The sequence below is a fragment of the Suillus subalutaceus genome (assembly GCF_016647625.1).
Source record: "Suillus subalutaceus strain FC151 chromosome Unknown DFJ58scaffold_114, whole genome shotgun sequence".
In the NCBI taxonomy this organism is placed as follows: Eukaryota; Fungi; Basidiomycota; class Agaricomycetes; order Boletales; family Suillaceae; genus Suillus; species Suillus subalutaceus.
Genome location: NW_024540363.1, coordinates 94700 through 108506, shown reverse-complemented (window position 1 = coordinate 108506; position 13807 = coordinate 94700). Strand labels below are relative to the sequence as shown.

Genomic DNA, 13807 nt, shown 5'->3' with positions numbered 1-13807 from the left:
AATTGAGAAAGCATTGGCTCGTACGTCATCTGTTTCATACCCTTCTGCAACTATATTCTCGTAGTATCACGTCCAGACGCCCGTTCCTGCCGTTTAAAAGAGACAGGCCTCTAGAGCTGGTTGCTGGCTGAATTCAACCCCCCATACTTCCTCTGAACAACATTTAATTTCAGCTACAGGTGGTACTAGTACCGCTACCAGGGTCCGCAGCTAATTCATTCGTCTCACTAATGATTGCCAGTCGACGCCCCTCCGACATCAGCTAATCATGACCAACAGCTGCAGAGCCTGCCGGACTTTATGCCGAGCACGCCCTCACATGTGAAGCGATACAAAGGCACTACAATGTGAGCTTCTCGCATTCCGAATGAATTCATGTACTGAGTAGGGTCTCAGCCAGCAGGAAGTCAAACTTGAGAATATTCCCGCTGTAAATAGAGACTATTCGGATCGAATAGAGATCTCGATGACGGGACGAAGTCCACAAGACAGCGGCACCTGGTGTGCCCGTGCACACTCTGAAGGAGCGCTCTACTTTCATGACATCGTTCGCATATGACATTTATCACAACACGTCCTCGGTCGTTTGTAGCAGGTAACAGGGTATTTACACCGACTCGTCCATGCGGGATCGAAAACGTCGGCTTGGCATGGACGTGTATAAATGAGCTACTCGCTCTTATGACTTGTGGACTGCAGCTGCACAATAATGATATTGAGCCCGTGGTAGAGTTAACAAGGGTGAAGGATACGGGGTTTCTGGTATGCAGGTACTATTCGTCGATCCGTCTACTTTTCTGACTTCATGAGATACCTACGGAAATGATCTTTGATGGGGTTCAAGGCGTCGCAAAGTGGAGCCATATCAGTGCGTCCTCTTGCAGGAAAAAAATTATCATGTTCTTGATGTTTTCGTCTTCAGAATACGTTATCGAACATCAGTACCAGCAAGTTTGTCATTGTGTGTTATCCATTGTCTGGCGGAGATAAAATGATGGAACAGAACATTCATTAGTACAATTTCAGGCAACATTGCAAGCTATATCCCAGTGACAAGCTGCCAGGCGCTCAAGTGGTCTAGCACTGGTGAGATTTCCTTCTCAGTGCACCATGGGACACTGAAAGGAGTTCGTAGAGACTATTACGACGGACCTGTCCTTGTCGCCCTTCGGCAACGATGAATTGAAGGTAAGTGAAAGGTTTATCTTAGGGCGGCTGAGCCGTCAACATCCAGAACGACCATTCTACATATATCATAGGTAAGTATCATATTTTGATCATGTTTCCCTCCAGGGGATGATTGTTTCGCAGTCAGGTTTACGCACTCTTTTTTCAATTCCTGTGGACTCCCTCGAGCCCGTTTAATTGCAAACCAGTCTAGTTTCGCCAAGGAGAAGAAGACAAAGCTTTTATTGGACCTTTCATGGACTATTAACGTCGCACAGTTCGATGCCCCGCTGTCACACATGGAAGAACACCGACGAGTGTGGGTCGACCGCAGCATCAACTCTCCGCGCCGGAAGAATTAATTCACTCATACTAGTCAACCGCCCCCGAGGATTCACCTCTGCAACATCAACCAGGTAGTGGCCTGTCAAGATATTGGAGCGATAGTCTTCCCATATCCTGCACTGATGCCTCCAGTGATACCCTCAATGAAGACACCCGAATATGTTAGCGCCTCTGTATCACCCTCCTGGCAACCGAAATACACAACATCGCTCTGCTGCGCAGCCGTTTCGTTGGGGTCCGCGAGCGGAAGCTACATCACAATTCGACAACCCTTTATTTAGTCATGTAGTGGCTTACTTACCTTAAGTACACCAAAATGATAGTCGCCCTGGCCAGCTGCACCGAGTGAAGCGCTCAAATTCTCTACTAGGCCAGTGACAGCCTTCAGCGGCTCTCCATTGGTAGAATAGAAGACGCCAAGGGTAAGATTCGTCCAGTCGATCTGGACCGCGAAGTTATGCCAGTCGTGGGATGTAAAAGGCGTCTCAAACATAAGGTCAAGCGCATGGTTGCGAACTTTCAGAAATCGAGCATCAGAGACAGGTACAGTGCCCGTGGGGATGGTGAAAGGTGAACCTATAGCAGGGAGTGTCAGGGAGAGGGAGATATAACGACTTTAGCACCATGTAACACTGACCGAGCTGGATCTCGAAGACGTGGGTTCCATCATTAGGCTCAATCCAGACGATCTGGTACTCATGGCTCATATTCAAAGGTTTCTCTAACTCCTCTAGAATGGATACATGGAACACGGTGGTCCCTACATCGGCGATAGCGTTCAAGGCGGTGTGGTTCCCATACTTTTGCGCAATGAGCTCCGTTCTGCGGAAACCGTTTTGAGGCGTGCTACCTCCAGGGACGAAGATAGAAGTATTATCAATCGAAATCGTCATCGGCTGCTCTATAGGAGACTGCAGATTGGACGACCACAACGGGGTAGCATTGAGCGCGTGCCCAAGGAGCCGAGTATACTGCGAATAGGTTGTTTAGCAGCCATCAGCGTCAAGTAGGATACAATCATACATATGAGGCATTCATTGTGCCTTTCACCACTCTGAGATGAAGTCAGCCCACGTATGGCGAAGTGGCAGATAAGACGATACTTACGACAAGTAGGGGTCCAGGGAATTGTCCAGGTCTTCAATGGTATAGTTGAAGGGGGCGCGGCCATCATAGATCAAAGGGGTTGCCGAAGTAAGTGATACAAAAGTAGTAAAGGCGAGGACAATTGAAGGCAACATCTTAACCGTTCAAGGCCAGCTTGAAACTCAAGGCGAGAAATTTAAAGAAATCCAACGCCGTAGAGCATGTCACCTGCCAGTGCGCATTCAAGGTCCAAATATCGGGTTAAAGGGGAAACTAGGAATAACTGTCAGCATTCATCAATTACAACATTGCTGCCGGTGAGGAAGAAGGAAACGATGGGAAGATGTCTGCATAACGTGACCATTCGGGGTGCTCGTAAATTAGGATCCTAGAGTATTATTAATGGTCCCATGGGATGAAGGTTTCTCCATGAGAAGAATGTCGCCCCTCGTCGAAAAGAGTTGTGATCACCAGCCACAAACTCCGACAGAAATTAATCATCTCCATGGGGCAGGTCGTGGTAGGCTGTTAGCCTATCGCAGGTTATATGCAATATTTGCATATGTTCGGTCACCACTGTGAAGCCACATCAGACCCACAGCTGCCTGGGGATACTCAAGAACAAAAGAGATCGAGCATATTGAAACAGTCTCACTATGCAAGAGAATAAGTAGACCATATCATTTATATCGAACGCTCGAAACTTCCATTCTGACTACGGGCCGAAGCAAACAATCTAGAATCTAGAAGACAGAACATTGCTGTATGTTAAGTCTCGTCAGGCGATTCAAACTGGAGTCGGGGGCTGGCCTGGCCGACGTCCGTAAATGAATTAGCAGTACCTGAATACATGGATTGGGGCATATGCAGATGAGTTGTTGTCCGAAAGATATTATAAGCAAAGAACATACCACTACACGCCCCAAAATATTCTCGAGAAATACTTCCTCACGCCTCCTGCACCATGTATGATCACTCCAATCACTCCGTCCGAGCGTATCGCAAATACCTTCGTCTGGCCAGATTCCGCGAGGTAAGCTAAATAAGGACAACCCTCCTGATCAACAGGAACAAGGTTAGATGCAACGGGCGTCACTGGTGCAGTTGAAGGCAAACCGACTGCCGATCTTTACCATATGCCTTCAGCGCGCCTAAGATTAGGGTAGCATCTGTAAGACTCGGTCCAAACACAAGCACCGTGAGATACTAGGGTCTGTACAGACCAAAAGCGCCTTCACGTCAGACTCCATACAACGCATTCGGTGCATCAGGCGCCCTGTCTCCAGCTTCCAGGAGCCCCTCATCATCCGACGCGAAGGTTGGGGTCTTTGTCGACGATGCGAACTGGGGTGCCATTCTGGAGGAGTGTAAACGCTACTACCAGACCTGCTGGCCCAGCACCTATCTAAGACGGAGGAATTCAGTCGGTGTGCAATATAAGTAAGCTGCTTACGACTAGTGCAGGAAGACGAGTGGATTTCATATGTGAAGGTTGATAAGTTTACAAGTCTTGGCTACAGGATTGAACAGACAATCGTGTCGGGTGCAGCGGCGGATGATCCGATCAAAGCGAAGAGGTTGGGGCAGGTAAGGCTCGTGCACCAGATCTTCATGGCGCTGACCGGACGGCTGCAGACGCACTTCCATGGCTTTAACATTGATGCCAATGAGACATTTGTTTAACTGATTGTGAAATTTGAGCGTTTTTGTTCCACAAACTTTGAAAAACGTTGCTGTTGTGGGGCTGGCTTCTTCTCGATTGGGAAAGGCAAAAATACTTTTGATTCCTCCGCGTAAGCTGCGCCGGTTCATATAGTTTACAAAGAGCACCGTCTTGCCAACGAAACAATAAGCTGCCTGTAACGATGGAGGCAGAAATGCGTTTGTGATTAGAGCCCAATTGCACGTGAGGGAGGTGTCATGGACTCGGATGCTCACAAGCACACATGGACTTTAGCCTGCCGAAACTCGAAAGACAACCCTGAGAGAGCTGCAGGATTTATCAGACCACTCTCAAATCCCCTGAATTACTTCAGGCTACTTCCGATCGCCGCTACGCCATGGAGCCTGTTCGCCCAGTGTACAGTGTGCAGATTCAAAGAGCAAGCGAAAGGCCGGGGTCTCGTAGGACATAGTGCTCCTTCCAAGAAGGGGCAAAGAGTTGGTGATACTGTCGCTTGCAAGAGAAAGGTCTTAGGGTATACAGTAGTTCAATTTGTGGAAGAAACGTCGGCTGAGGCCTTTTGTGGTAATTTTCAGAGATAAGAAATATCGAAGTGCACTCCTGTGAGAATCAGGCTGCAAATTCTCAGCTGAATGGGAGTCGGGGGCTTGCCGCGTGAGGAACATTCGTAACAATCAATTGGTAGTTTTGTCAAGACTAGGTTGAAAAACTTAATCAAGTCAAGTTCTCAGCTTGAAGCGCTGAGCGCGGAACCGGCAGTCCGGAGACACGTGAGTGGTATTGCCGCAATCACCGAGTAGAAAAACAATTGTATAGCATCACACAAAATTGCTGCCTTTCGGTATGGTGAAGACTAGCACATAAGCATTGGGCATGCGGTATCTAGTATCTAGTATCTGGTAGATGTATGGAGAGTAAAATATATTGAGCCTCATACAATGAGCGCCAACGCCGAGATGCTAACGACAAACATGGTAACAACGGCATGCAGGGTATAAACAACCGACCATGGAATATGACAACAGAAGAACGAAATTGATGGAATGCGAAGCTCACGATTTACATAGAAGCTAACAAAAGATAGTCGAGCTTGCTCAATAAAGAGATGTCTGATCAACAGCATAACATCGTAGATCAACTACTTGAAAAGGAACCGACGACGGACGGGCTTGTGAACCATCCGCTTGCGGCAGGTATTGGGATTTGTCGGGGTGACAGTCGATGTGCTTGATACAGCAGTGGCCACCAGATTGTTGGCCGATTGTGAGGCTGTGCGATCACTTGATGTGGGGGTGGAGGCAACCACGGGTGGCTGGACCGTAGATGTGATGAACACTGTGCTAGTAGAAGTCTCGCACGATGGAGCTGGGGCCATGGAGGCTGCGGCGCTGGAAGAGATGATGGGTGATGAAACAGGTGGTGAGTATGATACAATAGGTGGCGAGTGTGATGCAACAGCTGACGAGAGTGATGCAACAACTGATGAGGGTGATGCAACAGGTGGCGAGAGTGATGAAGCAGGTGGTGAAAGTGATGAAGCAGGTAGTGAGGATGATGAAGCAGCTGACGAAGAAGATGAAGCAGCTGATGAAGATGATGAAACAGTTGACGAATAAGATGAAACAGCCGATGACGGTGATGAAACGATTGCTGCAGGCGCGGCGGCGGCAGAGGACGATGAACCAAAGATATCATTCTGTGCTCCTGTGACGATATATCAGATACAACATTTCCAATGACAACCAAAGCATGGAAACCCTCACCGTCCTGGAACCCGCAGTTGCTATTGTACGCCGGGCTCTTAGAATTGCCGCTCTGGTCCGTGCCATTAACCGCGATGTTGTTTCCCTCAGCCTGATTCCAGATCAGGATTTGCTTGGCGCCCTGAGTACATGTACTCTGGTCCTCCTGGCACCAGACAGGAGGCTTGGGAGTCGCAATAGGGGTAGTGGAAGTAGCGTTGGTGACCATGCACTTAAATCCCTGCATGTAAATGTTAGGCTCGCCGCACCCGTTCGGAATCTACAAGATATTGTTAATTGACGGTAATGAAACGCAACCGAGATAACGAACCCAAACCCACTGTCGAAGATGAATGATAAATTAGTCTTGTCGAGGGAAACCATTAATAACTCACAGCACAAGTGCAACCATCTGCGGGACAAGCGGGCATGTCCTTTGGAACATCGTAGCTTGTGACACGTTTCCAGGGGGTGCTATAATGAAGGGTCAGGAGAATTCGCAGGGTCATCGGAAATGAAACGCACTTATAGCGGACGGTAAACACGGCGAGGTTGTCCATCGTAACCTGGCTGATATCCGACTGCTCGATTGGTAAGCTTTGTGTTCAATCAGACAATAACAGGAACAGACCTGGTAAGAGATTGCGAACGCAGTCCCAGAAGCCATAGACTGGTTCTGTGTATGCACTACCCATCTTCAGCGCGACTGTTCGATCACGCTTAATTTGTACTCACTGTTAGGATCACCTATGCAACCACTAGAAGAAAGAGGGGCGCCCCCCAAATTTGTGATAGAGTAATCCTCGGGGTGATTTCCACCATCACCCCACTCGGTTGCGAATTGTCCATTAAAGGACAGGGACGTCACACCGCGGTTAGCGGCTATTTCGACAGTAAAGGAACTTCCGGCGGGTCTGGGACAGATAGTGAGATTTACAGGATTAGAACAAAACGCAAAACACACAGTTCAAGGAAATCTCCTGGCGCAGGGGGGAATTCATCACACTAAAAATATAAGCATAAACTCATGAATCAAAAATATAAACATACCTGGTTGAAATGATGAAACCAATAGTCACTCTCCGACAGCATCCACAGGGGGCTGACTGGGGCGTCATTGTTATAATCGACCTGGCCGGCCACAGTGCCCTAGAGACAGAACACTATTTGAGTTGATTAACGGGACATGGAGAGTCAGACTGACATTAAAGCAATACATTGACTTGTGGAACGCGGCCATATGCGCGTTAGTTAGCAGAGCGAGAGACGATAGCACGAGCAATTTTTGAGTCATTGCGTTGGTACTGAGAAGGATCGACAGGAAAGAGAGTGGTGGATGTGGAGGCCAAGTTCGCGTGCAACGCGTATGATAAACCGAGAGAAAGGAAAGACGATGTTATAAGAGAGAAAGAAAGATGAAAAATAGCGAGCGTCTCCCAAATCTTGATATACAGTGGTGGACCATCCCATCCACTAAACTTCTTTTGTTCTTATACAAACCGTAATGGGGCTAAAACGAAATCACTTTCCATTTTTGGACATCTACAAAAGGTTATGGATCATTCCCTTGGATACCCTCGGCCAAGTCTTCAACGTTCTGCTAGGACCATATGCTACCTATCCTCATCTCCGTCTGTGGCATGAAAAGACCATGCGTCGTCAAAATTCGAGACAATCATAATATGGAAGCTTAGAGTTCTCGATCGAAATCAAACCATTCAACATTCAACGTTGCAACGCTTGACATTGACAAGACATGCCGTCCTAGCTCCACCGGCCTGCCGCGCACTTACCACGCACAAGGAGCGTCTCTGCATACTGGAATCTAGGAACGTTGTATGCCGCTACTCGGTTTGGACGATAGGCCTACAATGCTTCGCTGAGGTGAGACTCGCTTCTGAAATTCACCGAGTATGGCTCTTGCCCTACAAACTTGAGCTGATCAACAAGAGGGCGGAAAGTGGCACTCCAGCGTCTGGAGTGACGCTACCGTGGTGAGTCGCGTTGCAAGTGTTATTCCATTATCTCAGCTGATCCTTGTTTCCTTGTCTACAATGAAGAAACAACGAAAATATGTTTATTTGATTTCCGATAACGCAATCATGTCGATCGATCGGCCAGGGTACTTGCCAGTTTTTGCAGCACTCGGCTAGCATAGCTGCTGCATAAGGTTTGAAATTTTACACGTCGCGTTGGTTTCAACCATATCTTCCCCTCAGTTTCTCCTTTCTGGTTCTCCAACGTAAGTTGTGTGCGACGCAGACACGATATTTTCTGCGGACTCGTGTTGGACGCCTCGTAGACAGCATGGTCACCTTTGGTCTTGAAGTGAAAAGGCGCCGTAAACAAAACCAGGGGTTTGGACGGAGATCACTTTGTGCCGAGCGCAATACCACTACTTCTGCATCCCGCACAAATCCAGCATCGCAACACGATGTCCAACGAACGAAACTCACGCGTGTACTAACTCTATCTGAGAGGGACGATCAGAGTGTTTAAGTGGGTGTGCGGTAACCTCACGGTAAGCCCTCGTTACGAATTAGTAGCTTCGGTACTCAAGTTCGCGCGTTAGAAACATGCACACGGTGCATTCCATGTGTAATATCGTCCGTTCATATTGGTTTTGGGCCGAAGTGAAAAGATGCATTGCATGATCACGGGCACTTGGTCTTGAGCAAGTCCTGAGGCCTGAGTTCTTTCAGCGGAAATACTAGTAGCCATATTTGGTACTTATGTCTAAAATGACATCATCACATGCATGACAATCATGGTGTTGTCGCGTTCAAAACGTTCACCAGCACTTTATGTTACGCACAAAGCTTCTTTTTTTGCACCCATTTTGCGAAACATGATAGCCACGGCTATACAACGCTTCGTCAGAGACACGGCGGATTCCGGATGATGAACTCACGAAGAAGGAAGTAGAGAGACTGACTGTCCAAGTGTGAGCAGAAGGTGCCGCTTCTCGAAACCCAGATGGTGAGAGGAAATTTCTGCTGTGTAGAACGCTAAATGCAAGTGTTATGCAGACTATGACACACGTGGTCGAGGACAAGGCAATACACAACCAATGGCAGGTGGACTACATTTTTGACAAATCTCAAGTTAATTATCGACTCAGTTTTGACGGACACCAGGCTGATGAATCTGTAAGTTGTGAGAGCGTTGTATATCGTGTGGTGATTTTTAAGATCAGTACCGGCCGTGGACAGACTCGCACTACAATACACGTGAACCCGGCCCTTTACGTGGGACTGCAGTACACGATCCATTCAAGTGACCATCGTCACCCCTAACTCATATCGCAACGTAGCCAGCAATCGCACGAGGAAACATGCAGACAACAACATGTAGGTTGAGTAACTTCTCTTACAATCTCTTATCTATGTAATTTGGTTCTCAAGAGTCATTAAATCGAGCAGGGTTGGAGTTCGCACTGTCCTGCAGCTCTCACCTTCAAAGGTTACCGTTGAAGACATTACTAAAGTAACCAAAAACTTATCACCGGTACCAGACGACCTCAGCCTTGTCGCACTCAGGGGCCCTTTCCAATTCACGAATCTCGATCGTCCATGTCCGCCTCATAGATTCACGTGTATCATCCTCGACGACATTAATGCCAAATCCGACTTCGTTTCATCGTGGCCTAGCATCGATGTGCTGATGCACGGTATTGGATTTGAATGAAGCACGCAGAACACCGACGTCATAATTGTAAATTCGAATATCGTGCCCGAGGGCACCAATAAACTCGTGTCTGACCGCAGAAAATTACGAGTGCTTGGTGTTGTAGATGTTATCACTAACAAAGACGACTGGATTTCCAGTTCCGCCGAGGGCAATTCTAGATCTATGTAACTTTCAAATATCACAAAACGACAGGGGAAAAATCAAATTATCAATGATCTATGAAGTGACCATTTGGAATGTCATGTCGTTCATCGTCGTATTTTCAACCCATCATGGTCAATGACCAGCCAACTCCGAGTCGTGGATATCAACACGGGGAGCCTTGTCCCTGACCATCGATGAGCTCGCAGGCACAACGCGGCAACCTTCGCGAGAGCGACCCTATTAAAAAGTCGAGCGGAAAGCCTTCATGTGGCAGCGCGAAACGCACTGTTAATCACACGACGCGAATATGTCCTTTTAGTTCAGCGGGGCTGCTGACTTCCACGGAAAGTACTACATGCCCCTGCAATTAATCTCATACCCTCAGATTACCGATTGCCCCCTGATGGCATATTCAAGAAAAAGCTAATGAAGGCAGATGATTTTCATCATATCTTGACTGCGCCCTGACCCTCGGCGATTTTAGCATCAGGTCCATAGCTGAGGCTGTGATCAGGAATATGTTGCAGGATCTCCCCCTTGTAATATTGAGCTACCTGAGCATCTGTAGCTTCGGCATAAGGGACAAGACGAAACCAACCACTGACTATGGCGTCGCTAACAATAGACCCGCCTACATTAAATTCCTCGACGTTCTTATTAGTCTAATGCCTGTTGTAAGATCCTTTTAATCAGTTTTGGGAGACACGGCGATGCACCTCTGTGAGTATTTGTAGCGAAGCCCTAGGTTCACCTGCATAGTAGCTAGACAAGTGTCTTACAGGAACTCATCGGCACCTTCAAGTTGCGCCCGTGACGCGACATGGATTTAGAAAATAAGTCCTAATCCAATTTTTATATGTAGGAATATGGCGGATCCGGTCTTACATAGGACGACTTGCGGGGATTTGCTGCAGTGGACTCATAAGAGCGAGATCATAGTAGTGAAATAATCAAAAACCTTTGCTTGAAACTCGAAACCATAACCTGGGTTAAGGCACTTGGCACCTGCCACTATACTAGCTACCGACAGCAAACCGATGGCGCCAACGGTTGAAAGTAACTTTCCGAAATTACGTACATACACATCACAGTTGCATAAACTCCGAGTCCATTCTTCCTTCTATTAAGTCGGTCATCTACGGAAGTAGCACGCGCCAATATCTAATGTGAAATCTTTTACTGTTTCGCTTTTCAATTGCAGCCGGGTCAATATTCCCAACTTATCATCCCTCAATCGTTCTCTACCCAACTTGTGATCATAACGCCCACCAAATGGTGAAGGACCCGGCGCATTGAAAAAAAACACCCAAGCCAATTGAACATACATCATTTATGGTTTTACTCCACACACAGCAGACGATCAAGGTACGAGCAGGTGACACTTCACCATCTAGCTTTTTGAACCAACTCTAGTCCTTTTACAGTACTTTCGAGGTTCGTTGTGGGCTTTCCTTCCTTGTCTGTTCTAGCTTGTGTTTAAGTGTTGGCAAAGTTGCTCCGGCTGCTGTATGGGTGAGCCAAGTGTGCACTATTCTCGCATGCCCATCTGAGGCCTTGTCCCCTTCATTAGGCATTCGATTATTGTTTGACTTTTGAACATGAAGTTCGTCTGTTCAGCAGCATGGGCTGTCGGAGCATCGCGCACGCCATGTTTATCATAACTAGATATGTTCCCATAGCATGGATTACGAGTGAAATATACGGTGAGCAACACTATTCATTATTGGGGGAAATAATCTTATTGGTTTGCAGTCACTCTTGGGCCACAATCAGTGGAAACAGTAACAATCGTCTCTGAACAATACTGAAATCACATTAATGCTGAGTAACACAGTGCCTGACAACGTATCGGACTGCTGGGGGTAGGTCACCTCACGATCACTAGTTACATGCCCCCTGACGTTTCCCAGGTGCCCTGGTTCTCATCATGACGGCTACCGAAGGTCTGTGCACTTGTGTTGATTAAGCAATTCCCCCCTTCATATGTTTTAGGTCTGCTTCTTATGCGTACACTTGCCTTATGGCATCATAGCAAGAAGATCAAACGATTTTTATTGGCAAGTTACTTGGTAAGTGATTCGGCAATTCTGTTACCCGGATGGTAATATCTGGGCTTGAAGCTTGTTGCTATCTCAATGCTTACTTGCGCGGTGTCTCCGAATTTCGAAAGCGTATGCGCACCTACATCAACTCAGAGCTCAGTAGAGGAGGCTACGAGAGTGGAACAGCTGATTATGGGCATGTTCGTGAGCGCAGCGCTTTTTGAACTCAGTGAGCGACTGGCGACGCTGCCTTCCTTCGATTCTACTGATGAAATTCATGCAGCGGTGGTTATTGCTACAACGTATCACTCTTTAACATTGCGCTCTGCTGGCATAGGTACCATCAATAAACTGGTGTCGAAATTGTGGAGGGGAAGTTTGCTATATGCGCTGTCGCTCTTTGGTATGTCATTCTGAAGTTTATTTCTTCTTTGTCTCGCCTAACTGCGCTCCAAGCAATCTCGATTGCGAACATTGTTTCTTTTTCTTTACCGGTTCGTATTTTTCATCTACTCCGCCATGATTAGGTATGAACTATCGGTGCAGGTCTCAAGCGGGCAGAGCGGTATCATTGATGTGTAAGTAGGCTGTTCTTCATGTCTAATGCTAATTGCTCAACTGTCATAACTAGGTTTCAAGGTGTCCTGCATGGTGTTATGGCTTCACGTATTCTTTTTGATTTGCGTGATGCAGACCGGAGTGAAGAAGATAATTTTCAACTCACCTCATATGTGCCCTATTCTGATTTACAGTTTGCATCGCACAACATACCCATGACTGCCTTGACTGCCTTACATAACGAAAGCAATGTATGAATTACATGCGCCCATCGTTCACGTCTGGAACTCGAATGGCTGAAGTCGTGTTGGCTGAGTTGTGATTTAATAGATGCTGAAGTTTGTTACTATCGCTACGGCCACTTGCGGTCTGATTGCGAACTTCTGCTGAAAAGTGTATGTGTGCCCGCGTCAACTCGGAGCATCGTAGAGGTCGCTATGAGACTGGAACAAAGTTTTTCAGCGCAGCGCTGTTTGAACTCAGTGAGCGATCCTGGATGTTGCTCTCTTTTAGTTCTACTAGTACTGACGAAATGTGTGCAGTTATGATATCAAATTATCATTCGACGCTACTACGCTCTAATGGCATGCCCACCGTCAGTAAACGTTAACCAAACTGGCGTCGGCCTTGTCGAAGGAAAGTTTGCTATATGCGCTGTCACCTCTTGGTATGTAATTTAGGTATTTGCGACTCATTTCTATCTCGCTGACTACGCTTTAAGCAATCTTTGTTGCAAACATTTATTTCCTTTTCTTTTCCCGGGCATTGTTTTCATTCACTTCGTTAGGATGGAGTATGAACTTATTGGTGTAGGTTTCACAAGGGCAGAGTGACATCATATATCTGTAAGTGGTGGTACCTCGTATCCGGGACTAGCTGCCAAATTATCATAACTAGATTCCAAGGTGTCCTACATGATATTATGGCTTCACACATTTTTTTGATCTTCGGGAAGAAGACAGTTTTCATTTCGCCTCACATTTATCCATTCGTCGTATTCAGGCTGTACCGCATACGATCCAACCGACTGTCTTACACGAAAGTAATGCATGACCATACCTCACGGAGTGCATCATCTTTCGGTCCAAAATGTCGTACGCAGTGCTCGAGATCATTTGAACCTTCTTAACAAATTGACCAGACCGGTGTGCTAAAATCTAGCGCTGTATCAAATGCCATGACACAGTCTGTATGTCCCTCGATTGAGCACGCACTCCCCCTTCATCCATTTTCCTGACCCTCGATTGAGCACGCACTCCCCCTTCCTCCATTTTCCTGACCCTCAAGTGTGGTTGCACACCGAGTTCATTTATGGAAGAACTTAATTTCGCACCTCGCGCTTATCACTC

The 13807-nt window shown here is 47.1% G+C and overlaps 4 protein-coding genes across 4 annotated transcripts; 2 read left to right on the top strand and 2 right to left on the bottom strand.

The window, feature by feature from the left end:
- Positions 1-1594: 1594 nt before the first annotated feature.
- DFJ58DRAFT_665687 (uncharacterized protein) lies at positions 1595-2753 on the bottom strand (the record flags this gene model as incomplete). Its single annotated transcript, XM_041382517.1, has 5 exons — positions 1595-1762; positions 1814-2088; positions 2150-2483; positions 2536-2566; positions 2620-2753. 5 exons carry the CDS (start codon positions 2751-2753, stop codon positions 1595-1597), a joined length of 942 nt encoding a protein of 313 aa, XP_041240033.1.
- Positions 2754-3363: 610 nt separating this feature from the next.
- DFJ58DRAFT_916132 (uncharacterized protein) lies at positions 3364-4955 on the top strand (the record flags this gene model as incomplete). The annotated part of the gene is made up of 6 exons (XM_041395467.1): positions 3364-3421; positions 3469-3631; positions 3674-3760; positions 3820-4038; positions 4090-4185; positions 4492-4955. The coding sequence occupies 6 exons, from the start codon at positions 3364-3366 to the stop codon at positions 4553-4555; spliced, it is 687 nt and encodes a 228-aa protein (XP_041240032.1). The 3' UTR covers positions 4556-4955.
- A 170-nt stretch (positions 4956-5125) lies between these two features.
- Positions 5126-7491, bottom strand: DFJ58DRAFT_707191 (uncharacterized protein). The gene is made up of 10 exons (XM_041383754.1): positions 7229-7491; positions 7075-7173; positions 6989-7029; positions 6760-6938; positions 6656-6711; positions 6550-6605; positions 6420-6498; positions 6356-6364; positions 6046-6304; positions 5126-5986 (listed from the first exon to the last, which is right to left on the bottom strand). Exons 1-10 carry the CDS (start codon positions 7316-7318, stop codon positions 5421-5423), a joined length of 1434 nt encoding a protein of 477 aa, XP_041240031.1. The 5' UTR covers positions 7319-7491; the 3' UTR covers positions 5126-5420.
- Positions 7492-11190: 3699 nt separating this feature from the next.
- On the top strand, positions 11191-12715 carry DFJ58DRAFT_731922 (uncharacterized protein; the record flags this gene model as incomplete). The annotated part of the gene is made up of 12 exons (XM_041386109.1): positions 11191-11223; positions 11272-11370; positions 11429-11561; positions 11611-11639; positions 11693-11720; positions 11769-11801; positions 11851-11927; positions 11979-12129; positions 12184-12303; positions 12357-12394; positions 12447-12478; positions 12532-12715. 12 exons carry the CDS (start codon positions 11191-11193, stop codon positions 12713-12715), a joined length of 957 nt encoding a protein of 318 aa, XP_041240030.1.
- Between the last annotated feature and the right edge of the window lie 1092 nt (positions 12716-13807).

Excerpts from the sequence above, each read along its gene's own strand:
- DFJ58DRAFT_707191 (XM_041383754.1), bottom strand. The coding sequence starts at position 7,318 with ATGACTCAAAAATTGCTCGTGCTATCGTCTCTCGCTCTGCTAACTAAC. Across the intron at positions 7,174-7,228 it reads AGTCAATGTATTGCTTTAAT|GGCACTGTGGCCGGCCAGGT; the intron begins GTCAGTCTGACT and ends TTCTGTCTCTAG. Across the intron at positions 6,606-6,655 it reads CGTTCGCAATCTCTTACCAG|TCGGATATCAGCCAGGTTAC; the intron begins GTCTGTTCCTGT and ends CCAATCGAGCAG.